The following is a 19,473-nucleotide window of genomic DNA, read 5'->3' on the forward strand; positions in this document are numbered from 1 at the left end:
AAAACTTTTTCACACCACAATCAAAAAATCAGAAAACATAAAGTCTTTTTATTAGTTTACCTGAGAACCACAGCTGAGTCTGAAAGGAATGCTCCCACTGCCACGTCTGTAGAGACACAGTTTATCCACATTACGCGTTGATCCAGTGAGAACAGGACAATGTGAACACATGGGATCCTTTACCATTGTAGCCGTTATTATCGATGTCAATCCCAGAGTTCAGCGACTGTCCAAACATCTTCAGGTCATGGCCCAGGGACGACCCTGTAATCCTCTGAGGTCACAGAGTGGAAATCAAGTCTAAGTATTACTTCATACATATAATACACAACAAAACTTAAAATAACTTTTTTATGCATGAGTGACCAAGAAAGAAACTGAAAAACTCTCAGAGTATCATATACGACAAACCTTGTTAGGTCTTATTGATTTAAATAAACTAAAGTGTGTTTCTAAATAATTAGAGTAATCTCAATATTTCACTAGTAAGCACTAGGCCTGACACAATAACAAAGTTTAGTGGGTGATAAATTGTCCTAGAAATTATTGCGATAAACAATAATATTGTCATTTTGAGACCATTTTCAAGCACAATATTGATAATGCAAGTTCACCCTCTAGAAGACTAAAACATTTTCATTTTATGCAGAACACACTGGAAGACATTTTAAATTTCTAAAAGAAAATAAAGTGGAAATAAAAACACACACACAACCAAAACCAGATACAAAACAGATTATGGTGTAAAATAAATTGCCTCAGAATGACAATTATGTAGCTCATTTCAATTTATCAAGGAATCAGCTGATTAATTGCTCATTGCGACAAAAGCTACCCAGAACTGCTTGCACAATGAGCTTCGCAACTCTGTCAGCAACACCGTTATGCAAGCGCCTCTGGCTCTGTGTTGATGTTGTACCTGTGATGGTTTTGGTGAAATACCCTCCTTCCTGCCATTGTAGATGTAGACGGCGCCTTTGAGGTCGTCTTCCTGTGGAGCGCCAACAGCCACATCTACAACCACACACAGACGCTGCTTTTACTGCTTCTGTGAGGACTTCTTCTTTCAGTCTTTTTCATGCCTTTTTTTTACTGTCACACAGAAGACAATGTACCAGTATGTTGCTCTTTATTTAAAAATGTTCTCCCTTGCAGTGCATATTTTTATGTTGGGGAACTTTACCAACAGATTACCTCTTAAAATAGTCATAATATATGGCTTTTAAAAACTATATAAAGCACTCTGTGATATTTCCTGTGTACTTTATTTTTCAACGTCATTACAGCTTAAGTTAAGCTTGTTGCAGACAAACATGAAGTGCAACTATTTGAAAAAAATATTCTCATCTTTTTACCTGTATTAATTTTCCTGTTAGATAAAATTACAGCTGCTGGTCTCTTAGAGTAAGTTTCTATTTCCTTCCACTTTGTGATTATGCACTTATTATTGTTAGTGTACTACATGAAATCCCGTTGAAATACTTTGAAGTTTGTGGTCGCGGCATGACAAAATGTCACAAACTTGAAATGGTGTGAATATTTGTCTAAAACACTGTATGTGAACATGGCAAGAAAAACAATCTTATCATTTAATATTTAACCTCAGTTCTTTGAAAGAAGCCTTTAACGTTTCTTTTTTCCAAAAGCACACTGAAACCGAAATGCAAACATTCACTTAGCAAATATTCAATCACCAGAATAAACACTGGCTTGACTTGCTGAATCTCATTAATTTCTTGAAAACACCAACATAGCTCTAATCCTAACTACAACTCAAATGAATTTCAGCCTAATTTTAACCCCACTCAAAGTGCTTGGCTCCTCGCAGGCCCCACATGTTGGTGGGTACATGTGTACGTCTCCACAATATGAGAAACACAAGCACTCACACGTAGCTTTTTATCTCGCAGCGGCAGATTACAGGGCATGTTCATTTACAGAGCAGCAACAGTTTGTCATTACAGTTTAATGAACTTAATAACACACTCCACCCCTCACACACACCCAGACGCACACGCACACACAGATGGTGAGGGGGGCTGTGTTGTATATGTGTGTGTAGGAGCAATGTGTTAAAGGCAGGATGGTGCTCTGTTATCAGAAAGTGACAACAGGCACTGAGGGGGCTGGCTGCGGCCCTTGGGTTGTTTAGCCCAGCATGCCACTGAACAACGGTGGTGGTATTTGATAAAGGGGCAGAGAGGCAGGAGATCTAAGCAGAAAGGAGAAAATCAGCTCTTAGCTCTTCCTAGTTACAACTGCTGAGGTGCCCTGGAGCAAAACAAATCCACCCACAGCTTCTTCACTTGAGCTTTTAAGTAGACGTACAAAGGGAGTAGGGCTACAACTAGCCATTATTTTAGTCATTAATTATTCTGACAATTAATCAAATAATCAGATAAAAGAAAAGGCACACTCTGCAGATTTTTCATTTAACCGCTTAAGCTTATTTTATGCAACAATTAAATGTACAAAATTGCAAATAAACAGATAATTCAACTGCATTTATTGCCTAAAATGCGATGACATAGCAAAGGATGCATCTGCAGCTAAATGAATACTTAAATAATAGGACCCAGATAGGTCCCAGTATAACCCAGGTTAGCCCAGTATTGGGCCCAGTATCAGCCTAAACTGGTGATTATTTTTTTTAATTAGCCAATTAATAATTGGATAGTAAAAGGTGTTAGAGAATTTTCGGAATTATCATTTTGTTTTTACTTTAGGTGAAATTCAGTCTAATTAAAGTGTTCTCTTTCCTTATGTGTATTTTCTGACGTGGAGGTCAGGATGTCTGTTTATCTTCATGTGAGCAGTTGGGTAGTTTTCTAGTTGATTAGGTTACATGTTGATTAGGCTACACGTTTACAACCTCTGTTCTTTTTACGACCTCTGCCCCTTTGACTGTTTTGACTGTTTTTCTTTGACAATAAAACAGGAGCTCGCGTAAAAGGAAATCAGAACTCTCTTTGTAAGCAGCTTGGAGAAGCTGTTTCGGAGACTTCTCCTTTTGCTAAAGCTTTTTCATAAAATTCATATTACGTGTCTGTAGTTCTTTTATTTAGGTATATAGGAAAAATACCCATCATTTTTTGGTGCCGAAACCCGGGATCTCTCCTCCCCCGCTGCCAGGCAGAGGAAGACGCGCTGAATCCGTGCACGACCAGAAGTCAACTGGACCTGGAAAGAAGGACCCAGGAAGCAAATTCTTCGCTGGGCCAGCGACGCATGTCCGACTTTGTCTGTCAACGGCGGAGAGACGAGATCCGACTGGACAACCAGACAACTACAGAAACGTAGGTGAATTTTAAAGCAAAAGAAGTTATACAGGTTTGAGTCCTTGTCAAATTTTAGTTTGACTAAATGAAGGTTTGAGTCCTTGTCAAATATCATTTTGACTAAATGAAGGTTTGAGTCCTTGTCAACTTTTAGTTTGACTAAATGAAGGTTTGAGTCCTTGTCAAATATCATTTTGACTAAATGAAGGTTTGAGTCCTTGTCAAATACCAGCTTGACTAAAGAAGGGTTAGAGTCCCAGTTGACTGAGTTTCAACTAAAGGCAAAAGGTACGGCTTTTAGAGCCTCCTTATTTACAGGACACTCTTTAAGGGTAAGTCCTCGCGTAGATAGGAAGTTTGTAATACTGTTTTGTTATTGCTGTGTTGATATTGGTGTTTTTGTCTGCTGCTTTGTTGATGTGTGTGTGTATGAAGGAGTGAATGGTGTTTCTCTCTCTGGGAGTAAAACTCTCTGCCTTCGGAATTAGGATCCAAAGTGAAAAACCGCTTGGAAGCTAGGCTCCAAGTAGAAGCCTGTTTTTCAGGAGGCACTGAGCGCTGATTTACAGCACTTTCTCTGAGGAAGCACAAAATACCAAAAATTTTCAAGCTAAAATTGCAAGTGATTTAAATAATGGGAAACAAAAATTCTTGTAATTCCTCACTCGCTGAGGGTCTCAACGGAGATGAGAAATACATGCTGTCCAGATTTCCTGGTAGCATTGTATACATAAAAAAATGGAAAAATAAATATAAAATAGATGGGAAGCTGAAAATTGAGAAATGGCAAACAATTGTTGGAATTCTGGAGAATAGTGTAGCAAGAAAAAAGGGGATGAAAAAGGCTAAAAAGGAGGATGAACTAAGATGTGCTAAACTATGGTTAAAAGCAGCCATAGACCGTAAAGAACAAATTAAAAAGGTTAAAGATAAAAAGCTTGTAGAATCAAATAACTTATTTGTAAGGTCAGAAGAAAATGAAATGGTGTTAACCAGACGGAATACTTCGGCGGGACAGAGAGAGCAGGTACGGCCGACTGCTCCTCCCCCGACCGCTGCAGCAGCTCTGTCTGCTTCTGTCTCAGTATCAACAGCCTCGACAAATACTTTGTTTGTAAAACCAGAAGATAATGAGCCCATATTAGCTGCAGTGCAGGCCCCTCCCTTGCGTGCGCGAGCCACACTGCCCTCAGTTTCTCCAACTCTCATTCCTGCAAAATCCCCACCAGCTGATCTAACTACAGATCCACTGTCAGTTCATACTCCAACTAAACTTTACCCACCCCTGCCTGTCTCCCCACCACCGTTATATGAGGAGGAAGGTGCAGGTCCCAGCGATCAGGGACATTCATATAACCTGAGGCAGAACAGGAAGCCAAAAGTTTCGTACAGCCTTGAAGGGACGGAACAATATCCAATGATCCAGGTCCCAAACCCAAATCCTAGAGATGGCCAGCACACATTTATGTTTTCAGACCCTGGACCTTGAAAGAGGCCAGAAAGGCGGTAGAAGGAATAACTCCTGTATCAGAAGATCCCGATAAATGGATAGAAGACATGACGGGATTAATCCATTCATATAGATTAAATGGAGTGGAAGCAGGAGAAGCAGCCATGTCCTCATTAGGAAAGGATTGGGCAAAAGTGAGGGGAAGTTATACAGGGAAAGTAATTAATAATAATATTTTAATTCCAATCCCATACCCTCCAGGAGCGAACCCCGCTCTCTCTGATGATTTTAAAGCACAATGGGATCCGTTGTGTGAGAGAGTTAGAACAAATTTTCGTAAAAGGGCAAATTATAGTCATCTGTCAGGAATTAAACAAAAATCTGGAGAAGATGTGGGACGACTTTCGTCTACGATTTGAGAAGGAGTTCAAAGTTCACAGTGGGATCACTTATGATGAAGGACCAGAAAGCGTATATCAACAACAATTAAAAACGCTTTAATGTCTAGTTTCCGCCCTGAAATTGAGGGCTGGATTAAAAAACACTTGGTTGAATATGATGTTGCCTCAGTCCACAGCTGATGACGTGGGCACGTCATGCAGAAAAAGTAGTAAAAAACCAAAAACAGGATCAGATGTTTTCATCTGGAGGATTTTGGAGAAGTAGATACCTCTGTCTTGTTCCGTGGCTCCTCAAGAGGCCGAGAGAGAAATAAGCGGCAGAGGAGGTCACTATGAGAAACCACTCCGAAGTTATACCCCAAAAACTACAACATCCAGATGGATGTTGGCATTGTATCCTGGCCACTGGGCAAGACATTGCCCAGAAAACAAAATAAATCATCGAAGGGGTGGCAGATGGGAGAAAAAACAAAAGCCTAACTCTTCAACATGACTAGACACTGCCACACCCAAACAAAACATACCACCAGATAAAATTGATGAAATGGTGGATATATGTGCAGCTTGGGATATGTTAAATGCATTAAAAGAAAAACCCTACATTACACTGATTGTTTGTGGGGAAAAAGTTGAATTTCTATGTGACACTGGTGCATGTAAAACAGTTCTAAAAACTAAAATAGAAGGGATAAACCCTACAAATGAGTCCATTTGGGTGAAATCTGCCAATGGACAAATACATAGAGAACATATGTCAAAAAATACATCTTTTAAAGATCCTGAAACAGGAATTAAAGTAAAAGCTTCTGTTGTGATGTCGTTTCAATGTCCAATAAATCTGTTAGGTAGAGACCTAATGACAAAATTAGGGATAGCAGTAGTCCCTGTACAAGATGGCATGAGAGCTGTCAGACTAAAACATTCTGATCTGTATACAGTTCAAAAAGATGAAAAAATCTACTGTTCATATGATCTAAAGCCAGTTGACAATCCTCATGTTCCAGGAAAGCTTCTCAGAGAAGCTCGAGGACAACTGGACTTACCTGAAACAGAAATGAACTACAATCAATTGCATGTAACAATGAACATCCTAAATGATCCACAGGATGATTATGTGCAAAAGTTTTTAGAAACAAATCCTGTGACACTTGCTGTGACTGAAATATTCACAGACCGTCGGTCTTATGCAGCTGTGACTGTGCTCCTTCCGACAAGTCAAACAGAGCTGTATAAGTTGCCTGCAAACCCACACATCTCGCTTTTTAAACCACATAATATTACATGGGCAGATGTGGGTAACAGAACCAAAATGGCTTCTGAAGCCACTGATTACAAAGAAAGTGAAGATGGCTGGAGCTACAGCCCCAGCTGTGACGTCTGGAAACAATCACTTTGTGAAGTTGTTACAGGCACAGCTCAAGTTCATGCATTTGAGTGACACATGAACATATTCTGAACTTTCTCAGCACAGACTGAAGGAGAACAACAAATGATAGACAAAGCAGTGATAAAAGACATGCAGGATAACGAAAGTTGAAAAAGGATGTGGATAACTAAGGGTGCGAAAATTAATGATGAGAACATTTTTGAAGTCAATAAGAAACCAGTCCTTCCTAAATCTTTATTTAAAGCGGCAGCAATTGTGACACACGGGCGCTGCCATGTGTCAACAGGGGGGATGGAAACCATAATAAAACAGCATTTCACAACATATGGTTTAAATTCATACTTAAAAAATTTTTGTACTGCATGTCCAGTTTGTGTGAAATATAATTCTCAGGGAAACATAAGGCCAAAACGAGGCAGGTTCCCGAAACCATCTTATCCATTTCAAACTATGCATATGGATTTTATTGAACTTTCACAAAGTGGGCCATACAAATATTGTCTGGTGATGATTGACGCTTTTTCTAAATGGGTGGAAATAGTTCCAGCAAAGCATGCAGATGCTTTAACAGTAGCTAAGGCTATTTGTAAAACTATTATTCCAACACATGGCATTCCACAAACTGTTTATAGTGACAATGGACCACATTTTGTAAACCAAGTGATACAAAATATGGCTACACACTTGGGAATGACATTAAAGAATCACTGTGCCTACCACCCACAGAGCGCGGGGCTGGTGGAACGAGCCAATGGAACTGTAAAAAGCAGATTACGAAAATGCATGGCAGATACTGGCCGAGCCTGGCCAGAATGCTTAGATTTGGTGAAGCTTTATATGAGGATCACCCCAACAGCTGATGGTTTAACACCGTTTGAAATAATTCATGGGAGAGCTTATAGATTGCCTCTATTTGCTCCAGACTTACAAAAAGCTGACGAACAACAGACATTAGCAGACTATATGATTAGGACCTTTAAACTGAAGGAAGTGTCCAGTGCAAATTTACTGCCTTCTGATTCTCTTCCTGTACAGGAGGCCACTCCAATCGAGCAAGGTGATTGGGTCTACATAAAGGTCATCAAACGAAAGAACTGGGCGAGTCCACGGTGGGAAGGACCGTTCCAGGTGCTGATGACCACACCAACAGCTGTAAAGATTGCTGAAAGACCCACATGGATTCATCTCAGTCACTGTAAGGTACAGAGAGTGTTAGACCCCTAAATCAGAGTGACGGGGAAGTCTGATTTACAAAGGGGTTCTGTCGTTTAGGACAGTTCGTCTCAAGGTCAGCAGAAGAATTCAACAGATCCTCACTCTGCTAGGCTGGGGGTCCTGACATCCCTGTATTCTGAGCAGTAATGGAAACTCCATATGCCAGATGGATTTTCTACTGTATTGTGACTGCTGTATGTTTGATGTTTGGAGAAGGAAACGAGCCTGAGCTTCATCCGCATGACTACAGTACGAATCTGTGGTGGAAGCTGATGAATAGAACCGCTTATGAGGGACATGCTGTGAACTGCTACGTGTGTGCGCAGATGCCGGTTTCCATACATAACTCAGGTCTACGACCAGGTAACATTACTGACGACAAACAGATGTGTCTCTACGTTCTAAGCACCAGACCACGGCGTATCCCACCCCTAAGAGGAGACAGACCACGTGAGGAGGACTATTCAGTTGACCTCCGGATGGGAGAGGCTGTGCAAAGCCTCTTTCAATCTTTAAATTGTTCACTTGCAGATGATGTACTTCCTTTTTCGTCATCTCAACAAACTGTATGGAAAATACCAGAGATCATTTCGTTAGCAGGAGCTAAACCAGGATCTCTAGGGAACTGTGTTTATAATAATGGACATGTTGTTCTAGGGACGGTGCCCTGGAATTTGTGTAACAGAGTTTACACCTACTGCGAACCGACACAGGATTTCATCACCTGCACAGCATGCAGGGGTCAAGAGACGACTCCACGCTGCAAAGTCTGGAAGGACAACCCAGACTGTGACAACTTGCTTCAGGAGAGGAGTTTCAACATCACGCATAAGACAAAGAGGAGACAGGAGACAACACTGTGTGCTGTGGTTCCTTTGATCAACCCGATTGCATTCATCAGGAAAGCACAGAATGATCTACACACCCTCTCCAAACGAACAGTTACGTCAGAGGTCAAAAAATGGGGACCACGTTGAGATAAACAGGTACGGATTACTGCGACTAATCAACATCACATACCAGCTGGCCAATGGCACCATGAAAGAACTGGCTGAACTGAGAAACATGGTTATGCAAAATCGTGTTGTCTTGGACTTCCTCACTGCCCCTCAAGGAGGGGTCTGTAAAATCATTGGCCCAACGTGCTGTACTTATGTGCCTGACGAAACAGGAACTGGAGGAACTATTTCTGATGCTCTATATGAGCTGGAAGATTTAAAACAGTATGTGGAGAGTGGAACAAGTGGTTCACCCTCTTTCGATTTGTTTTCATGGCTTACTTCTGGACCATGGTGGACCTTGCTGTTAAAACTCATGACGCCTGTTCTAGTTGTGTTAGTTTTGTTCTGTCTTTTTACGGGTTGCATTTTTCCTTGCCTACGTAAAATGGTGTCCAAAACAATTGACACAACTGTTATCAATTATCAACTGACAAAGGCATCTTATGAGTCGACTGAAGATGACTTGTTCCAAGTTTCAGATGATTTTCTGAAAAATGATGAATTTCTGTAATCAATAAACAGATGATTTCATTTGCTGAATGACTCCTACACCGAAAATGTGAAAACAAGTGGTGTTTTGGATGAAAGAAAAACTGCATTTGATTTTTGCTGTTTCTTTTATTTTTCATTTATTACTTTATATTTCATTTATTCATTGTATTTTCTGTTTAGGTTAGAAAAAAAAAAAAAAAAAAAATCTTGCATTTATTGGTCTTTTTCTTCTTTTTCTTTTTTCTTTTCTATGCTTTTGCATAACGTTTATACATGTCGTAAAATGATAAAAAGGGGGGAATGTTAGAGAATTTTCGGAATTATCATTTTGTTTTTACTTTAGGTGAAATTCAGTCTAATTAAAGTGTTCTCTTTCCTTATGTGTATTTTCTGACGTGGAGGTCAGGATGTCTGTTTATCTTCATGTGAGCAGTTGAGTAGTTTTCTAGTTGATTAGGTTACATGTTGATTAGGCTACACGTTTACAACCTCTGTTCTTTTTACGACCTCTGCCCCTTTGACTGTTTTGACTGTTTTTCTTTGACAATAAAACAGGAGCTCGCGTAAAAGGAAATCAGAACTCTCTTTGTAAGCAGCTTGGAGAAGCTGTTTCGGAGACTTCTCCTTTTGCTAAAGCTTTTTCATAAAATTCATATTACGTGTCTGTAGTTCTTTTATTTAGGTATATAGGAAAAATACCCATCAAAAGGTATAATAGAAAAATGTTGCAGAATTTGAACCAGGTGAAGATAAAACTATTGAGAGTTGAGATGGGTTTTTTTCCCATCTATAAATGGGCCAAATCTAAAATTACTGCTCTGAAAGTGTTTTTATCCCCAGAAAATGTCATATTGTAGAGTTAGCATACTCCGGTTACAGATAAATCGATTACTAAATTAGCTGACGATTAGTTCAATAATCGATACAATATGATAATGCTATGATATAATTAATTGTTTCAGCCTGAAAATGGAAGTAACATAATTAGAGTCAATAGTATTCTTTGTCACTGTCACAATCTCTATAGGCTGTGCAGGTGTGGTTCTTACCTGGATAGCCATCATCATCCAGGTCTCCAAGGTCAGCAATGGTCTGTCCAAACCGTGCCGCATAAGCATCGCTGCCAGTCAGCTTAAACTCCGCCTCCTTCAGCTGCGCCTTTGTGAGAATTCAGCATATTCAGGGTTGATTCCTTAATAGTTTGCATCTCACATTGCATACTGCTCAATATTTTAACCTAATTTTGAAAGAAACTAGAAATATTACTTGGATGGATGGATGAATGTTCCTACCTCCCCCTCATTAATGTACACATGAACTCTTCCCTCTTCCCTGGAGGTCCCCGTTGCCATGGGAGCACCAACCAGCAGGTCCGACAAACCATCAGCATTCAGATCCACCACACAGACACTGGAGCCGAAATAAGACCCCAGCTGCAAAGAGACCCATTGTTTAGACAAAAATGTGGTGCATTGTTCCAACTCATGACGAAAAGAAAAGGCTCACTTCATTTCCAGCAACTTCTGAAACCACCTTCAGCATATTGCTGTTCTCTGTTGAGAAGATGAAGGCCTGAAATGTGCAAACACAAACTGACTTCAACCGTCGATGCAGGCGATAACTTCAGGAAACTCAACCAGTTACACAAACAAAGCAGATATTTGATTAGATTGCATTAGGGTTGAGTACGTGAAGTAAATTTGTACATAAATAAGTGTCGTGATCCTACCTTGCCCTTCTGATTGTACTGTGGAGCTCCACCCACCACCTCTATGGAAGAGGGACTCTGGAAGTGACCGGCTCCAACAGCGTAACCTGAAGCATCAGGACGCACTATTAACGAACCAATTTCTACTACAGTTTATGGCGAAGAACTGAACACCATATTTGCACTCATAGGCAACTGAGGATAAGACATATTAAATGAAATTAACATCAACAATAGCAGAAGTAGTTACTCTGATTCAACACCTGGCTGACATTTAAGTCAAACATTTCATTTTAATAGGCACTTCAGTCGCACCACCATCCCCAGCATAAAAATCATATCTTAGGTTTTGTTGTTGAAAGGAAGTAAATGTATTTGTGCAACGCTGCGACTGCTGCTGACATCAGCTTCCCCACCGCCACTCACACAAACCACTTCCTGTTTGGGGAGAAAATGGTTTCATCAGCTTCCACAGTTTGATTAGTTGAGGTTGATGTTGGGAGCCACAAGGTTAGACCCCAATACCCATACTGACTTTACTGAACATTTACTAGATAATCAAATAATTGTAGGATGTATTATTATATATTTCCCCTTGTATTTAAATCTACTCTAAACCTGTAAGAGGGTGGGTGTATAATAGTTGGGTTGTCTTCTGTTTGTGAATAAATAATGTTGTGTAGGTTTGTTTGATCAGAATAAAAGACCTGCATGTGACATTTAGCATGATGTATCTTTGGTTTAAATGTATTAAAATGTATAATTTAAATGTATTCAATCATCTCACAAAATAGAGATGATAAAAAGAAAGTACACCCTCTGCCAATTCTAAGTTTTTATTGTGTAAAGCACAGATGTCAAACTCAAGGCCCGGGGGCGAAATCTGGCCCGACGTAGCTTTTTATGTGGCCCTTTAGACTCAAAATTACATCAATAAGCCCTTCCAGTTTTTCACAAATCTGTGAAATTCAAACAAAATCAACAAATTTCCGATTTTTTTTTCTGATTTTACTGCAACTTTTCTCAAAATTGGTCAAAACCATTGAATCTGTAACTGATACGGCGAGTAATAAAGTCACATTTAACATCATACATTACAGCAAATATTGTCAAAATTCCTTATGAACATTTCTAAATATCCCCCACAAAATCTCTAATTATGATTGTAAAAAAGAACACTGAATTATTATTATTATTAAGTATTACAGAGGAGCATCTACTTATTGATATTTTTACAATATAATTAGTTTTATCAATATATTTTGGCACAACCGGCCCTTTAAGAACATTCAGATTTTTGATATGGCCCAAAAAGAAAATGAGTTTGACAGCCCTGGTATAAAGGATCTGGCCTCACCAGATCAAAACAAATACCTAAATCTAAACTAAACACACAGCACAGATTCAGGACACAATTTTTTTTTTGATAATTGTTTCCAAAAAAAACAACAAATTGGATAATTACTAAATATGTAAGACCCTCAAACTTAAAACGATTTACATTCTATCTAAAACTGCATGTTTACAATAATGAAGCACCAAAACTGTAATGTGACATACAGTCATAATCAGTAAATTACTAAATGATGAGGTTCGTTCCTCAGATTAGAAATACCTTTTGAAAATAACCTTTAACCAAAGTGAACAGGTTTATGTGTGTGGGAAACAAGATCAGTGGATAAACGTGTTAAAACTCATTTCCTTCTGATCTTATGTGTTTTCTCTGAACATCACACCTTTTCGACTGATTTCCTGCTCAGCATACTTTGTGAGAGATGATAGATACATCTAGCATCCACCTTGAAATCAGGAAAAATTCAAACATAAACGGCCACCTAAGCTAATCTTCCAGACACGTGCATTTAACATGGTCTTAGGTGTACCTTGCAAATGTAAATATTTTGAGCACGATGATAAAAACATAAGGAACGTCTGTGTGAGAGTGGTGTGGAGACTGAACCCTCCCTACATTCACTGTATCTGAAATGTGTGTTTGAAAAGCCAAATGAAACGTGGTGTAGCTAACTGAAACAGAGATAAGACACAGGCGGACAAAATCCTCTTTCAGCTCAGCATGTCCTCTCACTTTAGCAGTATTTATAACTCATAATTAATCCCGAAGTAACAGTAAACGTAGATGGCTTTTAAACACAAGAACTATGCTTGCTAAAATACATTTGTGCATATTTACGCCACAGAACTGGAGTTTTATAAAATATAGCTGACAATATACAGGTTTGTTCTGGTTCCTGAAGAAGATGTTTGGACCAAAAATAATGGAGATAGAATTTATAGAACTGAAGAAAGCATACAGAAAAGACGCCAAAGACTTTGAAAAACATACAAAAGGTATTTGAATGTGTTTACAGCAGGGTGTTACTGCTCAAAATGTAAAGATATGAAGAGATCCAGCTTGCTTGAACTGTATAACAGAAAAAAAGGATGGTTAAATCTAAATGTAACTAAATAAAACACAGCTGTAGTTTAAGGTTTATACTGATTGTGCAGGATAAGGATCAGTGGTTACCCAGATAGCTCCCATAGCTGACAGCTCCTGTCTCGTCATCCTGATACACTGACATGGAATTGCTGGAGGTGTTGTAGACCACAACTGAGCCCATCCAGTAAGAAGATCCTGGTGCTCCGACGATGATCAGATCCTAAGAAAGAACAAACCTGTGTTGAATTGTTCAAACTGAAAACTCAAGGTTCACAGTAAACTTTATAATCTGGATTACAGTAGATTGTTATGGTCTATTATTAGCTATAAATTTATAAACAAGGTTTTATAAAACCAGTTGAGAAACGTTTCCTCTTTATTTCAAACAATTGAAACTACAATGACAAACTTTGTTTCGATCAGCTTCTTATTTTTAAAGCTATGACCCATTATGAATAGAGACAGACTAAGAATTAAACCAGTAACTGGAATTGGACAATCTTTAGATTTCAACCCCCCATTACTCCACCTCAAATAAAAACAGGAGCAGCCAGATCCAGTTAACAACAACTAAAGATTTCAAAAAGATTTCAGAAACTATGTTGCTTGTCTGTTACTGACCTGTGTCAAGAAATTGGAAATGCCCGCCTGACATGACCCGTAATCCTCACCGAACTTCCTCTGGTGGTCTGCGAGTGATGGACAGAAGCGGTCAGAGGTGAAGGTGAGCGAATTATATTGAAATGTTTTCCTGGACAGCTGCTGCTTTCACATACCCACACTCTCACACACACACACGTACATCTGTATCTCTTGGTATGGCTCTGATTGCTTGATCTTGAACTATAACATCAAGTCACTGGGGCGCTTAAAAAAAACACCCAATTCAGGCAGAAAAGGAAGTGCCAGGTCCACAGCTGAGTTTCATCCTCAGACTTTGTCTCGAAGAGGAAGCAAGGTCAAGAACCCTTACAACGCCATGACACCCTAATCATGTAGCTGTGGATAAAACACTTGTGTGCGTGCGTGTGTGTGTGTGTGTGTGTGTGTGTACCTTTGTAGCAAGGGATAAAGTGCCCGTAGGATGTCAGGTCACTCTCATAGCGAAAACAGGCGCCATTAGGAAGCTTGTTGTTCTGGCCGTCTTTCCTTGAGTAATACACGTTCTTCCAGCGATGAGCACATGCCTGAACACGCACGTATACACACATATAACACTTGAAACTCACAAACAACTTCTGACAAGGAACTATTACTGAGTCACTTAGACGGTCCTAGCCTGTTCTTGCGTTGTTTCTCTGAGATATTGCGACAGAAAATGCTAACCTAAGCAATAAATCTGAACCAGCCACGGCCATATGGGACGCCGCCATGGTCACAGAAATCTTGAACCCTATCATCATCCACATTGCCAGCAGCTTAGTGTTATTTCAGTCCAGTTGTATACTTATTAATTTTATTAATTTTGCAATAGAAATGATCACATGGCTGAAAACTGTCCTTGATCTGTCAACCAATGAATGCCTTCCTGGTTTTAAATTTAGCTGTTTGTTGTGCAGTTGCTCCATGCTATGGTTAATAACTTCACCAAGATGCAACTGCTCTTGTCAAAGCCTCAGAAGTACTGAATCAGAAGGAAACTATTCTGAAAAGACATTCCTACTGACCACTTGAACAACTATAGATTATTGGAGGGTGTTTATGTCATTGGAAATGTTTTTGGAAGTGTTCTCCATTGGGCGTTGCTGCTATTTGAGCGTTCCTGTGCTAACAGGAAGCAAATTTAGCAGGACAGCTGCTGGCCAACATTGTCTATATCTAATCTACGTGTTGGAAAATGCCATTGGTCAACTCCTGGCGTGCAGAAAAACTAGGAAAACAAGAAGTGCAGCAGATATAGAAGGTGCCAAGTCTTACAGCTGCTGCTTTCACATACAGTCCAGGCATTTTACAGTGTTAAGATCTCAGACATAAACAGAAGACACAATCATCAATCAATAAATCAAGAGCAGAAATCACATTTAGAGATGTCCTGAGAAGCTGGTAACTGAAGTCATTCCTATTTTCAGACTTTTTGCCCTCCTGGTCAAAAATGAGCAAAAATGACCATTGAACGCTTCATGTCTAAGAGCTAATTATACCTTTTGGTGTGGAAGTTGTTACTAAAGGAGATAGTTTCATTATCTGTGTAAAAGCACAGATAGGTAAGAAGCTATTTAAAAGGAAGCTATTTTCTACCATATGTTGAAAAGTTCATCCAGGCTGTAAAAAGGTGAGAGAGAGAAAGACTGCCAGTGATAGCTGGAAGATCAGTGGTGCACATAAAGAAAGGTCTTAATATCTTTTTTTTTTACTTTCAGCCTCTCTCTGTCGTGGAACATACTGGGAATAACATTTTTTTTATTTCATCTTCATGAACAGAAAAAAAAAATTTAAAACTGTCACACTATGCTAAAAGAATGAACTGTGCATTACCAGGACACGTCCACCATTTTCTCCGGGTTGTCTGGACAAACTAACACCCAGCCACTGGTGATCACTCTCCGGTTCACACGTCTTCCCACAATTTAAAATGTCTGCACACACATTCAAAAGTTCACTGTCACTTCCACAAGGTGAATGTTGTTTTCAGGCAGAACATGCAGATTTTTATTGGCTCTTTTTTTGTTGTTAATAAGTCAGTGTCAATGTATTTGTACACTTGAATGTATTGTTTACTCATGACCTGCATCTTTGAGGTGCCCTATAAAAGCTATAAAACCATTTTATTGTTCCAGTTTGATAGTCATTCACACATCTCTTACCTTTGTGAATAGATTTAAAGGGGACTTAAAATGTGAATTCAGAGCTTTGCAAAAGTATTTGTCAAATTTTGTCAGGGTCCAACTGCAAAGTTCAATGGGAAAAGTCAAGGGAAGATTATAGCTTTATGATTATATCTTGATAATAACAATGTGAATCTGAGAATAAGAAGTGTTTTGATTATCAGCCAATTACTCTGCCATCCCAAATAACATTCAGGGAATGTGCACGTATCACTAGCAAATGTCTTTTCCTTGATGTTCGTAAAAACACAGCATAAACAAACTCTGACCAGCAGAAAGACGGTCGCATCTGCGCTTCTCATCCATAATGTTGCAGCGAAAAACGGCTCCTGGAGACTGAGTCGGCTGATGAGAGGAGTTAGCCACCGGAGCTCCGACCAGCAGCCTGAGTTAAACAGAGAAAATGAAGACAGGGTTAGTGTTTTTTTTTTCTGTCTGAATGGTGAGCTGTGTGTGAGGCTTCAAAGAGCTTCTCTTCATTTCCAAAAACAGACTAATTAATGTGCATGCAGACAGCAGCAGCACATACAGAGGTCTTCGCATGGATGGACATCTAAAGAATTGCATTAACTAAAGACGTTTCACCAAACAAATATCTATATGTGTGGGAACAGCAGCATGTTTGCTACAATACACTCCTGATCAAAATCTTAAGACCAGTCAAAAAATTGCAAGAATTTGCATTTTGCACTATTGGATCTTAAGAAGGTTCTAAGTAGAGCTTCACAATGTTAAAAGGACAAATCAGTGCAAGAGACAAGAACATTTGAGCAGGGAATTGTCTGAAAACTGCATTTATACTCAAACATAATTTTTTCAGCTGATCAAAAGTTTAAGACCATAGCTCAAAAAAACCCGAAAACCCCCCAAAACAGAAATCAAAATGTCAAAAAAAAGGACTCAGTAATGAGTAGCTCCACCATTCTTGTTGATGACTTCAAACAATCGTTTAGGCATGCTGGATGCCAGTGTTTTCAGGAGGCTAGTGGGAACGTTGCTCCAAGTGTTGAAGATGGCTTCACGAAGGGCATCCATTGTCTGGAACTGATGTCCATTTTTGTAAACTTCCCTTGCCATCCATCCCCAAATGTTCTCAATTGGGTTTAGATCCGGGGAACATGCAGGATGGTCCAAAAGAGTGATGTTATTCTCTTGGAAGAACTCCTTTGTCAGGCGGGCATTGTGAACTGCAGCATTGTCCTGTTGAAAAACCCAATCATTACCACACAGACGAGGGCCCTCAGTCATGAGGGATGCCCGCTGCAACATCTCCACATAGCCAGCTGCTGTTTGACGCCCCTGCACAACCTGAAGCTCCATTGTTCCATTGAAGGAAAACGCACCCCAAATCATGATGGCGCCCCCACCACTGTGCCGTGTAGAAAACATCTCAGGTGGGATCTCCCTGTCATGCCAGTAACGTTGGAAGCCATCAGGACCATCAAGGTTAAATTTTTTCTCATCAGAGAAGACAACTTTCTTCCACCTTTCAATGTCCCATGTTTGGTGCATCCTTGCAAAGTCCAAACGGGCAATTCTGTGGTGTTGAAGAAGACGTGGCCTTTGAAGACGTTTTTTGTTTCTGAAGCCCTTCTCTCGCAGATGCCGTCTGATGGTTATTGGGCTGCAGTCAGCACCAGTAATGGCCTTAATCTGGGTAGAGGATCGTCCCGTGTCTTGACGGACAGCCAATCGGATCCTGCGGCTCAGAGCTGGTGAAATTTTTTTGGGTCTACCACTTGACTTTTTTGTTCCATAACCCTCAGGATCATTTAAAAAATGCAAAATGACTGTCTTACTGCGTCCAACCTCAGCAGCGATGGCACGTTGTGAGAGGCCTTGCTTATGCAGCTCAACAATCCTACCACGTTCAAAGTCAGTGAGCTTTTTTGCTTTTGCCATCAGGAGGTCTTGACAGTGTAAAGACTTCACAGAAAATGACATGGAATCCAGATGTTTGCACAGCTTTTGGCTTTTAAAGACTATGGTCTTAAACTTTTGATCAGCTGAAAAAAATCATGTTTGAGTATAAATGCAGTTTTCAGACAATTCCCTGCTCAAATGTTCTTGTCTCTTGCACTGATTTGTCCTTTTAACATTGTGAAGCTCTACTTAGAACCTTCTTAAGATTCAGTGTTGCAAAATGCTAATTCTTGCAAATTTTTGACTGGTCTTAAGATTTTGATCAGGAGTGTATATGATTCATAAATACTGTTTGTAATGATATTTAGAGACAAAACAAAAATCAGTTTGACAATTACAAACAATATATTCTAAAAGCAGCTTTTAGAAGCAGTTTAGTGCATTTCAAACCTAAATGGACAGAGAAAGCACAAAAGATTAAATAAAAATACAATAGATAAATGCCTAATTTATCTGGGCTGCAAAGAAACAATATTTGAATAAAAATATGTTAGGCTTGGGTGACCAGGAAAAATGTCCAACATATACCGTTTGATCGATAGAGTTGATAGCAGACTAAAGTAGGATAATCTACAGATTAATGGAGTTTCGTCGAAGGAGCGATTATGGTTCAACAGAAGATAAATGGCAGTTCAATAACGTAAAAACAGAGATTAGATTCAGACCATTTTTCAGAGTTGTGGCGATGCAGCAGCACAGAGTATCCAAACATCGAGGAGTGAGGGCCGTTGAACACCATGCTGTGCTCCTGATCCAGATTATAACCTGCCACAGGACAGACCAGAACCAGAACCAGAACCTGGACTGGAACCAGGCAGAAGACGATACCCATAATGTCCACTGATGGGTGCAGACGACCTGCAGGACAGAAAAAGAAGATAGGATCTTTCAGAATCTCGAAAACAGCAAAACCTGTAGATAGTGTGTTAATTCACCCCTTCATAAGTTTTTACCTTAATTTTATACCCAAGCTTTGCTTTCACATAAAACATAGTGAGTTTGTTTTATTTCTTGTTGCTCATTTTCACAAATAATGATGATAGTATTAAAAAAACTATTTCTTTCTGCATCATACTTACACTTAGACTGATTCTGCTCCCTGTTGGGCCAGTTGATTTATTTTCTATGAAACCTCATGACTACTGACAAGCACAAATAACACAGAGAAACCTCCTACTAGGAACGTCTCTATTTAGTGACAAAATAATAAACTTTCTCAATGAAATATCCATCAGATGAAAGCTCCATCTAAAAATAAATAAAAACATCAGGTACAAGGTAGCATAAAACTTAGGAATTTAGTTTCCATCCCTCCATTTTCTAACAATTTCCAATTTCTCCATTTTCTAAATT

The 19,473-nt window shown here is 39.4% G+C and overlaps 2 protein-coding genes across 2 annotated transcripts in view; one reads left to right on the forward strand and one right to left on the reverse strand.

The window, feature by feature from the left end:
* The window catches only part of itga4 (integrin alpha 4), a 30,363-nt gene that overhangs the window by 8,922 nt on the left and 1,968 nt on the right, over window positions 1-19,473 (reverse strand). Inside the window, exons 2-14 of the mRNA XM_044131412.1 lie at window positions 18,786-18,978; window positions 16,467-16,582; window positions 15,848-15,948; window positions 14,427-14,559; window positions 13,994-14,061; window positions 13,460-13,592; window positions 10,954-11,039; window positions 10,731-10,796; window positions 10,517-10,657; window positions 10,274-10,382; window positions 920-1,014; window positions 184-274; window positions 61-106 (exon numbers count right to left, since the gene is read on the reverse strand). Coding sequence (XP_043987347.1) covers window positions 61-106; window positions 184-274; window positions 920-1,014; window positions 10,274-10,382; window positions 10,517-10,657; window positions 10,731-10,796; window positions 10,954-11,039; window positions 13,460-13,592; window positions 13,994-14,061; window positions 14,427-14,559; window positions 15,848-15,948; window positions 16,467-16,582; window positions 18,786-18,952 — 1,352 coding nt within the window. The 5' untranslated portion in view covers window positions 18,953-18,978. The remainder of the gene's footprint in view (window positions 1-60; window positions 107-183; window positions 275-919; window positions 1,015-10,273; window positions 10,383-10,516; window positions 10,658-10,730; window positions 10,797-10,953; window positions 11,040-13,459; window positions 13,593-13,993; window positions 14,062-14,426; window positions 14,560-15,847; window positions 15,949-16,466; window positions 16,583-18,785; window positions 18,979-19,473) is intronic.
* LOC122839633 (uncharacterized protein K02A2.6-like) lies at window positions 6,694-9,425 on the forward strand. Its single transcript, XM_044131417.1, has 2 exons — window positions 6,694-8,297; window positions 8,389-9,425. The coding sequence occupies exon 1, from the start codon at window positions 6,808-6,810 to the stop codon at window positions 7,738-7,740; it is 933 nt and encodes a 310-aa protein (XP_043987352.1). The 5' UTR covers window positions 6,694-6,807; the 3' UTR covers window positions 7,741-8,297; window positions 8,389-9,425.

This window comes from Gambusia affinis, linkage group LG11, assembly GCF_019740435.1.
Source record: "Gambusia affinis linkage group LG11, SWU_Gaff_1.0, whole genome shotgun sequence".
Taxonomy (NCBI): domain Eukaryota; kingdom Metazoa; phylum Chordata; class Actinopteri; order Cyprinodontiformes; family Poeciliidae; genus Gambusia; species Gambusia affinis.

Coding starts and splice junctions, on each gene's coding strand:
- LOC122839633 (XM_044131417.1), top strand. CDS start 6,808: ATGGAAACCATAATAAAACAGCATTTCACAACATATGGTTTAAATTCA.